Consider the following 21,123-nt stretch of genomic DNA (forward strand, 5'->3'; position numbering starts at 1 on the left):
CCTTCAGATATATATACAGCAGTGGCATTGCTGGATCATATGGTAGTTTCAATTTATTTTTATTTTTTTGAGGAACCACCAGGATGGCTTCCTAGTGGCTGTTCTAATTTACATTCCCACCAACAGTTTTATAAGGGTGTCATTTTTCTACATTCTCATAAGCATTTGTTATTTTTTGGTTTTTTTGAAATAGCCATTCTAACTGGGGTGAGATGGAATCTCCTTGCTGTTTTCATTTACATTTCCCTGATGGCTAATGAAAGTAAACATTTTTTCATATGCTTACTGGCCACTTGTATTTCTTCTTTTGAAAAGTGTCTATTCAGATCATTTGCTCTTTTCTGCTGGATTGCTTTTTATTAATTTCTTGAGCTATTTATATATTCTGCATATTTATTCTGTTAGAAGAATAACTGGCAGATATTTTCTTCCATTCTGTAGATTGTATCTTAACCCTGCTGTATTCTTGCTGTGTGGAAGCTTTTTAATTATTTTGATCCATGTTGAGCCTATTTTAATATCAAGTGAGAGACAGGTGTCCAGTTTTTTACCTTCTACATGTGGATATCCAGTTTTCCCAGAATCATTTGTTGAAGAGGCGATCCTTTCTCCAATGTATATTTGTGGCACATTTTTTGAGAATCAGTTGATTGAGAATGCACGAGCTTATTTTTGGCTCTTCTATTCTGTTCCATTAGTCATTTACATATTTTTAATGCCAATACTCTGCTGTTTTTGATACTATGGGCCTGTAGTATGTTTTGAAATCAGAATCATGGTGTTTCCGGTATTGTTCTTTTTGTTCAGGTTGTTTTGGGTATTCAGGTATTTTGTTCTTCCACATGAACTTTAAGATTGTTCTATTTCTGTAAAGAATGTCATAGGTACTTTGGTGAGGACTGCATTGAATCTATAGTTTGTTTTGGAAAATACAACCATTTTAACCATGAACACAGACACTCTTCCCATCTTTTAGTTTTCTGCAATTTCTTTTCAGTGCTTTGTAATTTTCATTGCACAGGACTTTCCCATACTTGGTTGGGTTTATTCTTTGAGAGTTTATTCTTTTAGCTGCTACTATGAATAGGATTGCATTCCTGATTTTGCTCAGTCATTATTAGTGGATAGAAAAATTGTTGGGTTTGTATCCTACTACAAATTTTTCTGGTTTTTCTAAACTCTGCTAATCCAAAGATCAACACTAATTTCAATATTCAAGTTTCCAAGATGGAAAACTAGGAAAATGTGTTTTTAAAGACTCTAATGTTTTTAAAGACTCTAATGTGAATTCACTTTGATTTTTAAAGACTCTAATGTGAATTCACTTTGATTTTTATAATCTTATGTACCCTTTTTAAAGACTCTAATGTGAATTCACTTTGATTTTTATAATCTTATGTACCCTTTCCTTGAGTGTACCATCAGTTTCACCTGTTGGATAAGTTAACAATACTGTGTAAGAGTGAAAAACATAGTGTTTTGGATCTGTAGACATGGGTTCAAGATTTCTCACTATCTTGAGACAGTACATCATTTTTCTGTGCCTCAGATTTATTATTCATAAATCATGAATAATGACAGGTGCTCTCTTTTTAGTTTTAGAATGAATTCATGAGCCAGTAGCTGTAAAGATATTATTAGTACATCCCAGAATACATTGAGCATTTCAATAATGGCAGCTTTTTTTTAGTTTTATTGATTTTATTTTTTTAAATGCATGACAGTGGAATGCATTACAATTATTATTACACAGATAGAGTACAATTTTTCATATCTTTGTATATAGAGTATGTTCACACCAATTCATGCCTTTATACATGTACTTTGGTTTTTGCATTACAATTCTTATTACAGATATATACCATAATTATCTCTGTTTGTATATAAATTATGTTGACACCCAATTCGAGTTCTTCATACATGCACTTTGGATAATGATGTCCATCAATAGTTATCATTTTCCTATTGCTTTCTACCTTCCATCTGTAATCAGGATATGAATGATTGACTACATGATTGGCTGGTTTTGAAATTTAAGCATAAAACACATGATGGTAGAACACTTTCCAAGCATGCTCAATATCCTGGTTCAATCACCAGCACCACTAACTAGATGAATAAATAAGTGTAAAACACACAAATAATTTGCAGCTTTTTGTAGTTTATACTTTCCTAAATGATATTAGTCATGTCTTATGTCACCAGCAATTATTGAAATCATTTTATAATGAGGTATTTTGCCCAATTTCTTTCACCCTCATATTGGCAATAGTTTATGGAGAAGATGTATATGACGGGGGAGGAAACTCAGATGAGAAAGAGACAGTGAAGAAAACCAGTCGTAGCCAAGCTCCAACTCCAAAATTATTCAGTCCAACTAGATTATACTGCTACACATGGGCGATGTTGACAGGGTTTGTAAGTGGCCCTCTGATTCAGTATTGTGCCTCTTAAAATTTCTTTGGGAAAATAAAACTGGTCTTGAAATATGTGTCTTCCCAAATTCACATCTTATTCCCTCTGGGAATTCTTACTTCTGTTACCACCTTCACTCCCATTCATCTTCCATGGCCACAAATTGCAGCAAGTGGTTTGCTTCAGAAGCAAGTTTCATTGAGTGCCACATAAAATACCTTTTCATAGCTCAAAAAGCTTATTCCCACAGATGTCATGGCAAAGGGACCAATTGCTCTAAGATTGCTACTTAACTATATTTCCAAAACCCTAATAATATTGTAACATTTTAAAGCAACTTTTCTCTCTAGCTGATTTCTCTGGTATTTCCTTTTTACTTTGTGTTTTGTTCAGTGAGAGCATTATTCATATTGGCACCATTTTCATATAATTAATAATGTACATTTTTAACTGACAAATTATTTTTTATAAACCATAAACAATAGATTAATTCCTGGACAAAATCAGTACATAACTCCTTTGAGTTATGATGTGCTGTCTCAAGATAATAAGACTCGAACCCATGTCTACAGATCCAAAGAAATGTTTTTCACTCTTACACAGTATTGTTAACTTATCCAACAGGTGAAACTGATGGTACACTCAAGGGAAGGGTACATAAGATTATAAAAATCAAATTCATATATCATTTAACACCTCTTATGACACTCATTATATTGCCAAAAGAAGAAATACCTTATGAAGATTCACTCAGGTGGGATAACAATGTTTTATTACATTCCACCATAAATCCAATCAGCCTAGGGCAAGAATACTGGGCTATGAGAGGTTGGAATGAGCTTCCAAGCCACAGGAACATCCTAGCTGACCATGCCCAAGCAACAACAGAGTCAGCAAGAATGTCTGAGGTCAGATGTATAGTTTGCCTTATAAAATTTCTAATTTGCAAGCTCATTTCTTGACTTAGCTCCTGTTTTGTTTTGTGTTTTGAACAAACACTTAAATGGAAGTCAACTTCTAGTCTGGAAGATAACAACAGAACAACAGGACTATTCCAAGGATAGGTTTCTAGGGGTTTGTAGCCTCCTAGGTGTCCTTGGATCAAATTGGAAGGAACAACTTGTGCTTACACACAGCCGTATAGCCACATATATGCATCTGTCTTATTCTAGGAATACCAGATGGTTCCCAGAGGTGTTGGATCTCAGAGACAAAGTCAATGTCCTATTTATCATCACCCAAATATAAAATAAGCTACTGTATTTTATCACAGTTACTTTAACATGGACAAATGGAAGTATATTTAATTATCATGGAGGGATGTTCACTTTTTCCTTTTAAAAAATATTAGTTTAACATTTTATTTGCATAGAAAATATCTAAACAGACTTGTGATTTCCGAATTTTTAATACTCAACAATGATAATTTACTCTTATTATTAAAATCTCTACGAGGAAGTGCACAGAGCAGTAATGTGGTTTTTAATCTTGTTCCCAAGAAGCAGTCAACCAAAAACTGGCACTGGAAAATTCACCACCCAGTGTTTGTTGAGAACACTCTGTGAGCCAGAAACTACACTCATAACAGCACATTCCCCTAGCTCCTTTCATAGTGTGGTCACAATTCTGTTTAGTGTCTCTTCAGTTGCAGTACCAGAATTGAGCACATTTCTGCCAGCTAAGACTGGCAAGTCTGGAAAACAGTGAGGCAATTCACCTCCCATCTTCTAAATAAAGTAATTATTTTTTTCAGGACTACATTGATTGTTTAGAATCCTTCATACTATTACAAAATTTTACCATCAGATCATTGTAGTTCTTCAGGAATTTTTAAATGTCATAAAGGACAGGACATAAGGTGAGATACCTAAGCATTCCTGTGGAAACCGCCTTCCCCTTTCTGCATTAGTGCTCTTTTCAGAGCCTCTATATTTAATCAGGTAGAGATCCAGTATATAGTCTCTGCACTATATTCTCATGAAGTCATCTCGTTTAGTTTCTTGAAATATACCTGTGTAATACATGTTGAAGTCCCAAGTGCATTATGTATTCTACATTTTCCTTATGTCCAACTCTCGCATCTCTAAAAAAATTTAACATTTTTTTTAAAAAGTTGATTTATTTTAGTATCTTTCGCCTATCCAAGGAACATACTTAATGCATTATTTCTGTAACTTGAATTATAATACAAATAATCTACTCTCCTGATCCCTCCTGATTCCTTAGGAGGAATTTGGCCTAATACCCCAATTGTCATCACTAGAACAGCACACTCATGCCAATGAAATATTCTTATCATTTTTAGCCTTATCTATTAATGTTAGCATAGCAACTTGTGCTAATATATTTTTGTAAATGTCTTACTTTTCATCCAACTAATTTTGCTATAGTTTTGTTGTTAACTGTGAGAAAAAAATATAATGTTCCTTGTACCATTTGCTTCTAAAGGAGTTATGTACTGATTTTGTCCAGGAATTCTACAGGACAGTATTCATTGTTTTACATTTCATAGAAGATTTTGAAATTGTGCTTTCTGTTTCAAATGATTCATCATAAGTAAATCAGGATTCCCCTTGCATATTACTGAAATAAAATAAAAACTTAGCTTTACTATTAAAATAAATAGGTGTTGTGACTAGTTGATTTTTATGTTTCCCAATTATTTTCAATTAAAAGTTTTGATCAAGACTCCCTTTTGTTCCCTATCACTAAAACTGAAGGCATATTGTGGCAGAGTCATTTCTTTGACCACCTACCAATGGGCCCATGTATAGAATATTTTAACTACTACTTGATAGTTTTTAAAATTAATCTGATATTTCATATCTGAAAGAAGTGATAGCCATGATGACATTTGAATTTTATTAGCCATCATTCACCTTTCCTGAATATTTTCTGCTCTGCCAACTGTACTAATATGTTAGATTCATTTGAAATTGAGTAACTTTTTGGTAAGTTTGAAGAAATGAAGAAATCTACCAGTCTCCAGAGATCAAGTTATAATGGGAGTGGTTGGTTAAGCCAGTGTTAGCATTTGGTTCAGTCCATTTCCCAATCTTAAGTAGATAATACAAGTTTGCATGCACATCTAGTTGTATTTAATCTTTCAAAAGGTGTTGAATACAGTCATGCTTGGTGATGCAACACAATACCTAAAGGCTGGTATTAAGATATGTTTCTTATCCTCTGAAAAGCTTTTCTGACCCAGTAGGCTGTGAACATTCACAATAGCCCTAAAGGCAATCTGCCATGAGTTATTGTAAATTGATAGCTGCACCTGGATTATTTGTAACAAAGAAAATTTGCAACATGCTCCACAGTAGTCCAGCCAGTGGAATAGAATGGGATAAGAATCATTTGATGGACAACCAAGATGATATACAAGTCTCATAATAAAATATTTCATAAAAAAAGAATTTCATTAATAACACTGATATGATCACAATAAAATCCCCTTGCTGAAGCAATCTCAAATTATGTAAATGGAATAAGATGAAAAAGAGCAAGTAAAAATTATCTGCAACTTAAAAGTGCATTTTGTGAGTGCATAATATCCTTCTGTTCAAATTCCTTCTACAAAAAGCATGGGCTCAGAGCAGATGAATTATGAATTTAGAACAAAAATGGATTATTTAATTTAAATGAAACATAGAACTAATTTATTTAGAATATGAGATAAGTGTAGAAAAAGAAGTAGTGTTTGCCAGGTCCTCTCTCCAGCCTCACTCAAAAAAGAAAGTTGAATAATGATTCCATACTGTATCAACATCAAAATTATTATAGACCTCAACACTGGTTTAAAGGTTCAAACTTAAAATAAGTCTTTGTACTTAAAAAAAACAAGTATATCTACTCTATTTAAATATATTTATAATTTAGAAATTATGTTACTGAAAATTTTAACAAAAATAATCATACCCTAAAATATAGTATTTTCTATTACGTCTTTTTTTATGTGAGATAATTGTATATCACGTGCAACTATATGAAATAATACAAGGTATCTTGTGTACCCTTTACCTGGTTTCCCCAAATAGTAACAAACTGCAAAACAAAATACTATCACTATTGGGATATTGATATTGATATGATTCAGTTAAGATACAGAACAGTTCTATCAGTGCAAGGATCCTGCATCTTGCCCTTTTATGGCCACATCTACTCCCTTCTAACTCTTATCTCTCCATAGTCCCTAGCAACCATTAATCATGTTCTCCATATCTATAATTTTATAATATCAAGAATATCATATAATTGAAATTAAATGATATACAAAACTTTAGGATTGGCTTTTTCCAATTACTACAACTCTATGAAAAGTCGTTCAAGTTGTTACCTATATCAGCAGTCCCTTCCATATTATTGCTAAGTAGTTTTTTATGGTACAGATGTACCATAGTTTTTTAAATTACCTACACATGGGTTGTGCTCAGTTCTGTCTATTGTTAATAAAGCTGTTATAAACATTAGTGTACAAATTTTATGTGCACATGTCTTCATTTCTCTCAGATGAATGCCCAGGACTGCAATTATTGGATCATGTGGTAGTTATGTTTAGTTTCTTAAGAAAATTTATGTTTTGCAGAATGGCTATACAAAAATGTTTCCATTTCTGCTTTCAAGAGTTTTATCCTTGGTTTTCTAGAGTTTGACTATAATGTATCTTGGTGTAAATTTCTTTAGGTTTTTCCTGTTTGGAATCACTCAGTGTCTTGAATTAATGAGCTTATGTCTTTTTCAAATAAGGAAGTGTTTAGACACTATTTCGTAGAGCACCTTTTTTAAGCATCAGAATCTGTTTTTTATTTTTTATTCTAATTTGTTATATATGACAGCAAAATGCATTATAATTCTTATTACACATATAGAGCACAATTTTCATATCTCTGGTTGTATGCAAAGTATATTCACACCATTCATGTCTTCATACATGTACTTAGGGTAATGATGTCCATCTCATTCCACCATCTTTTCTACCCTCATGGCCCCTCCCTTTCATTCCAACCCCTTTGCCCTATCTAGAATTTGTCTAATCCTCCCATGCTCCCCCTCAGAACCCCACTATGAATCAGCCTACTTATATCAGAGAAAATATTTGGTTTTCTGGATTTGCCTATCTTCACTTAGCATTATATTCTCCAACTCCACCCATTTACCTGCAAATGCCATCATTTTATTCTTCATAGAGCATTCTTTCAGAGCTATTCTCTTATTTCCTTTTGGAACTCAAGTTACAAATCATAGATCTTCCATTATTATCTGCTGTCTCCTAAGTTCCCTATATGTTTTCTCTGTTGCCCGGGTTAGGTCATTTCTATTGTTTTATCTTCAGATTTGCAGATTCTTTCCTCTATCTCCCCCATTTATTAGTGGAATTTTTAAATTTTGATCATTATTTTTTTATTTTTTTTAGAGAGACAGAGAGAGAGAGACAAACACAGAGAGAGAATTTTTTAATATTTATTGTTTAGTTTTCAGCAGACACAGCATCTTTATTTTATTTGTATGTGGTGCTGAGGATCGAACCCAGGGCCGTGCACATGCCAGGCGAGCGCACAACCGCTTGAGCCACATCCCCAGCCCCCATTATAATTTTTTTGTTCTTCCTTATACATTCTATTTATTTGCTGAGACAGTTTTTTTCATTCATTTCAAGTGTCTTTATAATTACTTGTTGAAGCATTTTTATGATAGCCAATTTAAAATATTTGTCTTATAATTCTAATATCTCTGTCACCACTGTGTTAGTTTCTTTTTTTTTTTAAGAGAGAGTGAGAGAGAGAGAGAGAGAGAGAGAGAGAGAGAGAGAGAGAGAGAGAGAGAGAGAGAATTTTTAATATTTATTTTTTAGTTCTCGGCGGACACAACATCTTTGTTGGTATGTGGTGCTGAGGATCGAACCCGGGCCGCACGCATGCCAGGCGAGCGCGCTACCGCTTGAGCCACATCCCCAGCCCACTGTGTTAGTTTCTATTGATTATATTTTCATTCACTTTGAGATTCTTCTTATTCTCATATTGGTGGGTAATTTTTCTTTGAGACATGGAAATTTGGGGCAGAATGTTATGAGACTTTTGATCTTAATTAAACCTTCTGCTTTAGATGATTTCTCTGCTACTGCTTTGGCAGGAGAAGGAGAGATATTGACTCCTTCTTGACAAGTAGGGAGAGAAGTTGAGGCTCCTCAATTAGCCTCCATTGAGTCTCAAGGTGGGAAATTCTTTTCATTAAGGCTGAGAAACAATGATGTTCCTCCTTTACACAAACCCCTCACTGATATCAACATGGCTGGATGGGATAAGAGTACCTTGTTATTGCTTCCAGGTGGCTTTCACTGATGCTACAGGGAAAGAAGATTGGTCTCATTACAGCATTGGTCTCATTATGGAATTGGTGAAAGTTGTGACTCTTTACCAAGCTCCACTGACACCACCTGGGTAGGGACAAGAAGGATGCCTCATTACTCCTGGGTGAAGCTAGAAGTCTAGATCCCCTATGGGTTTTTGCTGACCCCGGGGTGTGGAGATGAGGAGGTGACTAAATTTGGAGTATCTATTCCTACTCAGTACTGTTCATAAATAACCAAGCAGTTCTGGGTGCAAGTAGGAAATTTGATTCACTGGACGATAAGTGGAGATGGGAAGTTCATGCTGTAAATACACCTTATCTCTGAGCAGGTCTAGGATCTGTGTTTGTACTAGAACTGGGTTATAAAGGGATGAAAAGTACATACAAGCTGTCCTCAGAGCTTTTCACAGGAAGGAAAAGAGATTTCCAGTGACCAGGTGCTGCCTCTTCCCTGATTTGGGCATGGCTGGATATGTCACAGCACTGGTGGGCATGTTTTATTTGCCATTATAATGAGCTAAAGGTCATTTTGGTAATATGGCATCTGCACCAGATGGAGCCAGTCTGGACTCCCTCACCCTTCAGATATTTGGGAATATATAATAAATGGATTCGAGAGCTGGGAGCATGAGGTCGTCCACACACAGCCTCTAACTTATTACAGCAAGCAATGCAGCTAGCAGAACAACAGACTATTGGTAATTTGGGGATTCAGGCTGGTGAAAAGGGGATCTTCCTGCTCCCTAACTGGAATGAAAGTCCAAGATTCCTGTGTGAGTTCACAGAAACCACAAAAACCTGACCAAGAAGGATGTTTTAGTGCCCTACTCTTCATTGTAGCTGAGCAAAGGGACCATAATTTTGCTTGGTTTTCCAGTGGTACTGGCTAAAGAAGAGGTAAAGTTTTTTTGTTTGTTTGTTTTTTTTGTTTTGTTTTTAATTTTCTGTCTTTCTAGGCTGCCTCTTTCCTGATATTTTGGATAGACAGAACAGGCTTTGGTTGAAACTTAAAAAAGCTCTGCCAAGGAATAATACAAGTGGAATATTTTGTTTTTCATTTATTGAATAATTATTTGTTTGGGTAGTATTATGCCACATGTACCTTCCATAATTTTTCTAGTTATGTTTTAAAATAAAAGCAAAATTAAAACCATTTCACTTTAATTGTAGGAGTTCAGACCCCCAATGACCATACTATTACATTCTCTCAATAGTTACTATTCTCTGCCTTGTACCCATTACTTTCTTAAATAGCCTTACCTAAACAAATCTATATCTTCCAGCTCTTTCTGGAGCTCTTCTTAGACAATATCCTGTCCACCTCCCCTTTGCCCTCTCTGTTCCATCTCAAAGACTTACTGTCTCTTGGGATCCATCTCAAAAGTACCAACTTACAATCTACTCTGTGAAAGGATTGCTGGTTCTTGGAGAGAACAACACTCAAATTCATTAATTCACTAAAGATTGACTTAGTATTACTCAAGGTACTGGACTGAGAGGGGCCAGGAAGGAGGAAGTACAGGGGACTAGCATCCTTTGTTGGCAGCAAGAGGAAATGAGTGAAGAAACAGGGGAGAGAAACCACCTTGTATTTGTCAACAAACTACCAACAACTCATTACTGGCACCAGTTCTGACTAGGAGTGGTGGAAAATGGGGAATGAAAAGAAGCTGAGCATCACTTCAGGAAGAATTTGTATTCTGTGAAAAATACGCTTTTTCAGGGAGTGCTTATTGAAAATATTATGGAGGAAAATGGCATACTTAGATTTGCAATTCAATACACACTCAGACTCACTGATGATGGGCCTAATCTGCTTTCATAGGTTCAATTTCCAGTTTTCTAACGTGAAGTCCACAAACTTTCATTAGAAAGTTTCATCAGAAACTTTCATTCTTTCCTAAACATAGCCCACAACTTTCCTGCTTGATGATCTTACTCTGGAAAAGCAAGTTCCAGTTTACCTCGTCTGAAAAAACACACATAACATTCTTCCAAGGGCAGTGATGGGATTAATGAACTGACTCCTGAACCCATCCAGTTTATCTTTTGTCACTTGGTAGACATACAATCTTTTCCTTCCCTCCTGATAATTTACCTAATTATGTGTGGCCCTGAATTATGTGTGGCCCTGATGCAAGATGGCAAACTCCTTAAGACTAGGACTGAATCTAAAGCAGTGCTCTAGTGGGGGGGGGGGGACGGGGCATTTTTGTCCATTAAGGGACATATGGTGATATGTGGAGATATTTCTTATCATCTCTGTCTTGATCATATGGTGTTACTGGCTATACATACTAAAACACAGCAGCCTCTTCAAAGAACTGCCCAACCCAAAGTGCCAATGGTGCCAAGGTTTAGAAATCTTAGTTTATTTCATCTCTGTCACTCAGCTAGCCATTAGCATTGCACATTACAGAAAGCACTCAAATTTGTTAGAAATGAAATACCTTTGTATTGGTAGAATTTATAAGTTACTGTTGGAAAGTTGAAACTAAATCAGAAATGCACATGGTGTAGGAAAAAACATAAGATAGAAGAGTTTATGAATCTTGATTAATTTGGGGAACACAAATTTCCACTTCTATTTAGAGGTGACCAATTTAAAAGCTAAAGTTCTCTTAATCAGCAAGCTTTTGTAATGAAATGCAGCGGGACTTACTTTTATATCAAAGGAGCTCCCCTGGTAGTTAAAGAATGCAACTGAATACAATTAAAAGATCACTGATAAGCAGAGTGCAGTTCCTTAGCTGTATTCAGGGAGAGAACACTTAATAATCTAGAGACTAGCCTACACTTTAATGAGGAGTTTAAACTTATTGGCCCTGCATCTCAGAATTTATCAATACTTATTACCTAGATTTTCATTTCAAAGTAATGAGTAAGAATCAAAAGAAAAGTTTGTGATTAGGGAAAAATTACAAATAATCCAACAAGTACTTAAAAATGAAAAGAAGAAAGAACCTATTGATTAACTGGTAACACTAAGCCACATATAGTAAGAATTTAATGTGGAGAAAGGAGCAGAGTTACAGGTAGTACTCAAGGGATTCAACCAAATCCATAGCCTGTTTACCAAACCACAGCCAGATCCAAGAACCAATGACAAAGTACCCATGAGACTGTTCCACTGAATGTATTGGGCAGTGGTAGATAAAAGATTAAGAAATATTCCTGTAGTCTCTATGAAAATGCTCAAAAATCACTGGGCAGTTTTGATTAGCACAACTAAAATCTTTACTAAAGCAAAATAGAAGACCCTACTTTCAACTAGTATCCTGTATTCTAAAAATAAATACCATAAAAATGAAGATTCTGATTATTCTATTATATAAAGGAGTAGTTCTTGCCTTTACCATGTTATTGCCAATAGCAACACATAATTTACAAAGCAACATGCAGATGTGATAAACTTTCTAATGTATTTTTCAAAAAGAAAGCTAATTCTGTTCATATAGCATCATTGGTTCTCTTCTTTAGATCACTATTTTGTGTGCTGGTTCTGACATCCCATGAGGGTATCAGGAAGCATACACGTCCTCTCTTCCAAAATCCAAAAAAAAAAAAAAAAAAAAAAGGGAAAGACATGTTGTAGGCCTTTTTCTCCAGCTATTTCTCCCAAGCCCAGTCAAAGCTGCTTCCTCTTCTCTCCCAGGATGACCACCTCTATTTTATCCCACACCAGTTCCCTTCGGTAGACAGTTATAATCTTCCAAAACATGCTTTCTCTCTCAAATCCAAATTGAAGATTTTTCTAACATACTTTTAATGACCCTCTTTGGCTCCAAATATTTCTAAACACTTGCTTCAAATGTTCTTCTCACATCCTGCAGATCATCCCTGTCAGCTAATGTAAAACATCTTCATTAAGCTTATCATGACAGCTACTTTTCCCCCTGTGCTTGAACTCCCTGATTGAAGACTGCAGCCTTTCCTAATGTCCTATTCTCCAACTAAATATGATCATGTGGGGTCAGTACTCAGCAGATAATACCTAGCTAAAATGTCATCATAAGTAATCATCACCTCTGAAGATATTTCTTTAAGAATTTGCCCTTGGGCTGGGGATGTGGCTCAAGCGGTAGCGTGCTCGCCTGGCATGCGTGCGGCCCAGGTTCCATCCTCAGCACCACATACCAACAAAGATGTTGTGTCTGCCGAGAACTAAAAATTAAATATTAAAAATTCTCTCTCTCTCTCTCTCTCTCTCTCTCTCTCTCTCTCTCTCTCTCTCTCTCCCTTCTCACTCTCTCTTTTAAAAAAAAAAAAGAATTTGCCCTTGGGCTGGGGATGTGGCTCAAGCGGTAGGGCACTTGCCTTGCATGTGTGCGGCCCGGTTTTGATCCTCAGCGCCACATACAAACAAAGATGTTGTGTCCGCCAAAAGCTAAAAAATAAATATTAAAATTCTCTCTCTCTCTCTCCCCTCTCTCTCTCTCTCCCCCCCCCCACACACACACACTCTCTCTCTGTCTCTCTCTCTCTTTAAAAAAAAAAAAATTGCCCAAACTGAATCACTTTTCTTTAAAACTGTTTTCTTCCTTTCTTTCTTTTTACTTATTAGAAAATTATATCCATTAGTTTATTTCTATTGGAGCTCAGAATTAAAGATATTCCTCATATGATAGAATATGTGTTTTAGTCAGCTTTCTCACTGCTGCAACTAAAGGTCCTGACCAGAACTATTTTAGGGAAGAAAACTTTATTTGGGGGCTCATGGTTTCAGAGGTCTTAGTCCATAGAAGGCTAGCTCCATTCCTCAGGGCTCAGGCTGAGGCAGAACAACATGATGGAAGAGTGTGGCAGAGGGAGTGGCTCACATGATGGTTAGGAAGCACAGACAGAGGTCTTCACTTGCCAGACATACCTGATAGCCATGCCCCTAATGAAGCACTTCTTCCAGCCACACCCCACCTGCCTCCAGTTACCATCCAGTTAATCCTATCAAGGATTGATTTGCTGACTGGGTTAAGGCTATAACTCAATCATTCCTCCTTCAAACCTTGAATTGTCTCACATTTAAGCTTTCAGGGGCACCTCACATCCAAACCATAATATATCTGTCCCTTACCCCCAAAACCTCACACTCATCTGACAATGAAAAATATATTTAGCTCATTCCCAAGAGTCCTCATAGTATCAAAAGTTCTGAGAGTGCTTAAAGTTTAAGTACAAAGTCCTCTCTGAGGCTCAAGGCAATCTCATATTGTAAGCTCTTATAAAATTAAAAGCAGTTCACAAGTGTCCAATATATAATGGTAAAGAGTAAACATTTCCATTGACAAAATTAGAGGCATAGAAAAAAAAGGGATAGGACCAAAGCAAGACCAAAATCCAACTGGGTAAACAAGTCCTGTAGCTCCATATCCAGCATCTGAGGCACATGGCATCCTAATGTTCCCTCCAAAGGACTTGTGGAGCTCCTCCCCTGTGGGCTTGTTTGTTACAGCCCAAGTGGCCTTTCTGTTGGCATCTATCTCTCTGCTTGACTTCTACAGCTTTCCCAAGACCATGTCCCAAATAACTGGCATTTCTTACTCTTCAGGGTCTCCACTGCTGCTTCAGCTTCCTCCTCACATCTTCACACCTTGACTTCCCAGGGGGTACCTATACAAACTCTGACCCTGCTGCACTTTGCCTGGCCTCTCAGGCCTTCCTTTGAAATCTTGGTGGAAGTTTCCATGGGCCCCTAAATCCAGCATCCTGCATTTCTGCAGAACTAGCACCATGTGGTTGATGCCAAGGTCTGCTGCCATCTTGAGCAGTAGCCGAACCTCCAGGAGCCCTGGATGTAGCAGCCTCTGAGTATCTGGGTGGCTGAGCATGTTGAAAAAACTTTGTAGGCCCCCTTGTGCAAGAAGCATGTCCCACTGGTCTCAAGAGAATTTTCACCTTTACTCCCTTGAGCTTGAGATAGATGTGGCCTTGCCCTCAAGCCATCTTTCTTATTATCTTCAGGATTTCTTTAGTGGCAGTAATGTCTTTAACAATGGCAACTTCCCTAGACCCAGTTTTACTCCTGGCTTTCAAGTCCAAGTTTTTCAAATCTTTCTGCTCTGCTCTGTGCTTCTGAATATCACAATAAACTTTGCCAAAAGCTTCCAGCAATACTCATGGCACTTCCTGAATGTTATGCTTCCTATACATTTCTTCTACCAGTTTAAAATCAGCTCCACATAAAGTCTCAGGACAGGAGCAAAATTCAGAAAACATCTCAATCAGAATACAACATAAATGGCCTCTGGTCCAAATTCCAATAGAGTCCTCCTTTTCTGAACCCTCTCTAGTCCTGTCTTCACTGTCCACAGTCCCGTTGGCATTCTGGTCTTCTGAGCTCCCGCCAGAATTGGCCATTAAGCTCTCCTTACAACAATCTAAAGCATTTCTAGCTTGTAATGCAAAGCATCTCAAAATTCCTCCCACGAATTCCAAAATGCTCCAAAAGTTTCTGAACCACATGTTCAAGTCAGTCAGAGCAACAACCCCACTCCTTGTACCAATTTCTGTTTTAGTTAGCTTTTCTCGCTGCTATGACTAAAGAACCTGACTAGAACAATTTAGGGAAGAAAAGTTTATGTAGGGGCTCATGGTTTCAGAGATCTTTGTCCATAGAAGGCTGTCTCCATTCCTTAGGGCTCTGGTGAGACAGAACATCATGGCTGAAAAGTGTGGCAGAGGGATATAGCTCAATTTATGGTCAGGTAGCAGAGAGAGAGGTCTTCATTTGCCAGATACAAATATACATACCCCATAGCCATGCAACCCATGAACTACTTCCTCCTGCCACACCCCACCAGACTCCAGTTACCAGTTAATTCTATCAGAGATTAATTTGATGATTAGGTTAAGGATATAACTCAATCCTTTCTCCCCTAAACCTTCCTATATTGTCTCACATGTGAGCTTTTTTTTTGGGGGGGGACACCAATTCAAACCATAATAATATGAAACAACTCTATTTGATGGGATAGATACCAAATGACATTGCTGCACTCCCTTAAGGCACCAATATCAGTAAGCAAGGGCTTTTCTGACCACTGGGGTCTTTTTACAACATATTTTGGAAGGGATTATAACATACATGCAATCCCAAATTCAGTGCACTGTTATGATACTCATTCCTTACAGGTGTCCATCTCATCCCTTTAACGTATAATCTTCATATGTTCAATATGCCCTGGTTCCTGTTACAGGTCTAAATAAGAGTTTTTCTTGCTTACAAAAAGTATATGCAACATACCATGGAATCTCCTTAATATTTTTCTCTTAAGTATTTTTCTGGTGGTCAGGAGGAAAGATCAGTTTCAGAATCTTGGGCCCTGACCTAAAGAAAAGTAAAGCAGAAACTGACTGGCACAAATGTACATGTTAAATCAATTAATGAATGGACATATTTTTTTTACTTGAAGCTTTAGATTGCCTGGAAATTTACAAATCTTACACATAAACACCAGTGGAAAAATAGAGCAATATATTTATTTGTAAGGCAGATAGACATCCCTGGAATCAAGAATTCACACTGGAGTCAAGATTCAGTCTGATGAACCATTCTGGAACCCTGAATGTGGTTGCTAATTGCTGGTCTTTGAACCATTCCCCCGAGTGCTGTGGTCCTGTCTGATGCTTTTGCCTGATGTCTAAAGCATGTCTGTTTTGTTTCAGCTGGCAGGGTTCATCTACGCTTGCTATGTTGTGAAATGTATAACTGAAGAGGAGGACAGCTGTAAGTACTAAAGCTCTATTCTGTTTCTTTCAAGTTCAAAGCTTCTTTACTGCTTCTGACCTAACCTTCCTGGTCTTGAGATAATACCCCTCAACACACCATTAGAAAAGGGAATGAGCTTTTGGTGCCTATCAGGCTAAAATATTTTTATAAAGAAATCAGCATATTGAACAAATGGAGAATTTCTCATTTTGCAAACATAAGTTTTTCTTTTCATTGAAAGGTATTTTAAAAATCTATTCTTGGGCTGGGGTTGTGACACAGTGGTAGAGAACTTGCCTAGCATATATGAGGCACTGGGTTTGATTCTCAGTGCGATAGATAGATAGATAGATAGATAGATAGATAGATAGATAGATAGATAAAATAAAGTCCATCAACAACTACAAAATAATTTTTTTAAATCTATTCTTATAACAATTCTAGAGGGAGTATAGAAGGGAGAGTGGGAATGGAAGTGAATTTTAATGTGGTTAATTTGACTGTCCTCTGTTTAATAAACCACTTATTAGATATTAATAACTTGTTAGTTTCACCCAGGACTACAATTCTCAACAATCAACAATTTTCAATAGTTACTAAGATTCTTAGGAGAATTGACTTCAGATTAATTTAGAGAATTGTCTCTGGGAATTCTAATGTTCAAATATCCTTTTCATTTCTACAATTTGATACAAATGACTAGAACTTTATGTCAGAATCTCATCATTGAACCTGATTGCTTAATCCAGAGTTAAGGTAATAGTCTGCTCACACAAACCTCATAGTGGCTCCACTGTTCTCTCATCTTCCAAACATGGTAAGTGGTAAGTAACCCTAAGGATTTGAATTAGAAGGACCTGAGAAAGGTATTTCTATTCTCTGGGTCCTATGATGGGTAATTGCTAATGCCGCCATATGCATTCTGAGGAAAAATCAGAGTTGGGAGTAGGAAAGGTAGGGGGGTGGGAAGATGAGAATCCACTTCTTTCTTAAATGATGATTTGAGGGGAAACATCCAAAGAGAATTTACTTCTTCTTCACTTTCCAATCATACTGAAAGGAAGAGGGAGTATGAGATGATTATTTTCAATCATTCTCAGGTAGGATTCTTATACTGTACATAGTTTATAATATTTTGTGTGCAAAAGGAAATGATGGTCCTTTCATTAAATAAGCACTTGTAAAATTATCCTTCATGTAAGAAGTGTTACCTAAAATCTTAGGAGATTTTAAGATGGGTAACAAACTCTTACCTCTAAGAACTTGTCATTTAGTGGGAAAAGCAAACCTGTGAACAAATAAATATAATAAAACTCCCGATGGTAGGGGAAGAAAGGAAAGATACCAAGATTTTTTTTCCATAAATGAGGAACACTTTTGAACTTCATCTTGAAAGAGAGTTATATGTTGGGTAGTGATGTATGAATAAGGTTGCCCAGGAAAACGGTAGAAAAACACTTAGTACATCACAGAGAAAATAATGTGAACAAATTGTATCCTGTGCTAGATGTGGACACCAGAGAAAATTAGAAAGCAAACATGGATGGGATAATAGAAAAGCAATTATGAAAGATTAAGGAATTTGAACTTTGCTTCATATAGTACAATTGCAAATCTATCAGCATGGTTAAGAGACTGGGAGGGAGAAATGTTAAGAAAAGGAAAACTTCTTAAGACATAATTAAATTGATTGATATGTGAGATGATGATGATCTGAACTAAAACAAATATTGAAGATGGAGAGGAACTACATCATGATACAAATGACACAAGCTAAGATGATGCGATTGGTAGGGTATGGTAGGGGACTATGGTACGGGAAAAGAAGGAGAGTGGTAGATTCTTAGATCGGTGTGAATGAATGGGTAGATGGAAATGTCACTTACAGGAAGTTGAGTGGGGATAAGATAATTAGTTCAACGTGGGCAGGTTGTATTTGCAGTGCCTAAGAGAAGCCATCTAGTTTGCTTAAAGATTAGAAAGAGTAAAAGATACATGGATTTTAAAATATATGGGCTCCACAAACTATGTTAAGTTCATTCAGATTTTATTCTTCAGTGTCTATATACCAAATCCTAAGAGAAGGAAAAGTCTGCAGGTCAGTGTTCAGCTGGAAATTGAGCTTTCCCTAGACTATAATGTTTAACTACATTTCACAATGATGTGGTTCATTTCTTTGGAAAACAATTACTGACTCACCATGTTCCCCCCATACAGATAATCAGCATCTCTTCAGAATTCCTGAACAGCACCTCTCAAAGGGGATCCCAGAAATTCCAGTTGCACAAGATATATTCCCCCACCAAAAAAAAAAAAAAAAATTCCAAAGCCAAGTAAGATCGACGCTAAAAATTTAGAAGTTTCTTTTATTTCATTTATTTATATACATTTGTGAGAGTAGTGCATTAAAGATATCTTCCAGGGGCTGGGGTTATGGCTCAGCGGTAAAATGCTCACCTAGCATGTGTGAGGCACTGGGTTCAATCCTCAGCACCACATAAAAATAAATAAATAAATAAAATAAAGGTATTGTGTCCAACTACAACATATATATATTTAAAAAAAGAAAGAGAGAGAAGAAGTCTTCCAGCTGGGACTGGTAGAACATACCTGTAATCCAAGAGACTCTGGAGGCTGAAGCAGGAGGATCATAAGTTCAAAGCCAGCCTCAGCAATTTAGCAAGGTCGGTCCTAAGTAACTTGTGAGATCTTGTCTCAAAATAAAAAAAATAAAAAGGGTTGGAATGTTGCTCATTGGTTAAGCAACCCTGGGTTCAATCCCTAGTACTAAAAAAAAAAAAAAAAAAAAAAAAAGTAAAACTATTTTCTAATTCAATTTTGGTTTTTACTGTTCGTTATTACTTTAGGTGAGGCAGAGGAGTAAGGATAGACACAGATAAAAGAGAGAAACCAGAAGGATTTTCATAGTTTTATTATACCTACAGTTACCTGGAGAGAACACAGATAGGGCCACCCAGGGGAAGCAGCAAGGTCAGCCCCGACTCAGAGAGTGAGAGTAGAACTTTTATCTTGGTTCCTGCACGAAGGGATGGGCACAGCATGGTAGGCAGATGAAGGATCCACCAACTGTTTTTGAAAGTGGTGGCCCTATGAAATTCATGTTCCCTGTGACTATTAAAGCATAGAGTTTAGAGCTGTCTAAAGTCTCCAGATGATTTAGAGCAAGCCAGGGATACTTGGAAATAGTTATCTTTTGGTAGATGTTACAGCTTCAATTTACAGAAATTAAAAGCCTGGTGAATACAAGTCTCCCCAGTATTTAAACTTAGAGCTCTTTCATTAAAAATCTTAATATTCCACAAAATTAGAATTCCTGGGAATGCATCTTAGAGGATTTCTCCCTAGGTCAAATTTTAGCCAAAACCATGTAAATCCAGGGAGATAAGACACCATCAATATACTTTGTAATATCAATTTTATTGCTCAAGTACCTAAGAAACTTTGCAAAAATTTCCAAAAAAAATAATGTGTATGTCTTTTTACATATTTTGGTGACAATTACTTATCTCTCTTTACTAATCAAAAATAACAACAACAAAAAAACTTCACATAGACAAGTTTCCCAATGTTAGTCTTACTGATTTGCAGGCAAGATATGAAGTCATTTTGTTGTTTATTTGTTTGTTTGTTTTTAATTTTTATATCCAAGTAGACTAACACACATTTTCAATGTTCATAGGACTAGTGAACAACCTGGAAGAGATGCTCAATTAGGGCTGTTCTATGTCCTCTTTCGATGACTAATAGTATGTTAATTTATTTGTAGTCATTCATAAAGGGACAGACAATCAGGAGTATTTGTTGAGTACCCTGCTTTAGGTTATATTTACCATATATTGTTCTGGTCAAGTTCTCTATTCTGTGTTCACCTCCAGACATTGCCTAGACATCTGACTTCTGATGCTCTAAAAAATTTTGAAATTTCTTTCTAACTTTTGGTAGTTACACTACCTTGACCCATAAAATTCTTAGTGAAAGTAAAAATAAAATAGTGCTCTCAGAAAGCAACTCCTGCAGTATGAGAGATGTTTCATATATGTGTAAATGCTCAGGGACCTTATTCTATGCTTTTGCAATGAGGCATCCTGATAGGAGTGTACTGGCAAGAGTAGGTGCCAGCTACCTGCTCTCTAAAGGAGTTAAGTTTCCCTTCCTAAGCACCTCATGAGGAGCAGAGGGTAGCTTGGGTTCTGTGCCTTGTGCTGAGAGTGGGCTGCAGAGATAAGGGCCAGTTATGACAGCTGTATAAATAATAGCCTTGAAGCCAGTCTGAGGCTAACCTGCTTTGTCCTTAGTTCTGATATCCAGGCTCACAGCAGCAAATGCACCCAGGAAGCCTCAGAGAAAGAGAAAACTTCAAGGAGCCATGGAGCAAAGATTCAAGTTTAGACTTGAAATAGCAATAAATCACTGTTGAAATAGGGAGAGTTAGACCACAGACACACAGATGCCTGAGAATACTTTCTTCTCCTTTTAAACAGTGTCTCATTTAATTTCCTAGATCCCAGTTTAATTTCTGTTTATGTAGATACCATATTAGTCTACATTGGCTACTATAATAAAACACCGTGAACAGGATGGCTAATAAACAAAAGAAACTTTTTGCTCACAGTTCTGGAGACTGAAGTCCAAGA

At 36.6% G+C, this 21,123-nt stretch overlaps 1 protein-coding gene across 2 annotated transcripts in view; it reads left to right on the forward strand.

The window, feature by feature from the left end:
• Window positions 1-21,123, forward strand: part of NKAIN2 (sodium/potassium transporting ATPase interacting 2) — a gene marked incomplete at its 3' end in the record, with an annotated part of 990,354 nt that overhangs the window by 943,196 nt on the left and 26,035 nt on the right. For both annotated transcript variants that reach the window (XM_081295856.1, XM_081295855.1), the window contains one exon: window positions 16,426-16,486. In XM_081295856.1, the coding sequence (XP_081151982.1) occupies window positions 16,426-16,486 (61 nt within the window). The remainder of the gene's footprint in view (window positions 1-16,425; window positions 16,487-21,123) is intronic.

Source organism: Spermophilus citellus (assembly GCF_964194105.1).
Source record: "Spermophilus citellus genome assembly, chromosome: 5".
Taxonomy (NCBI): Eukaryota; Metazoa; Chordata; class Mammalia; order Rodentia; family Sciuridae; genus Spermophilus; species Spermophilus citellus.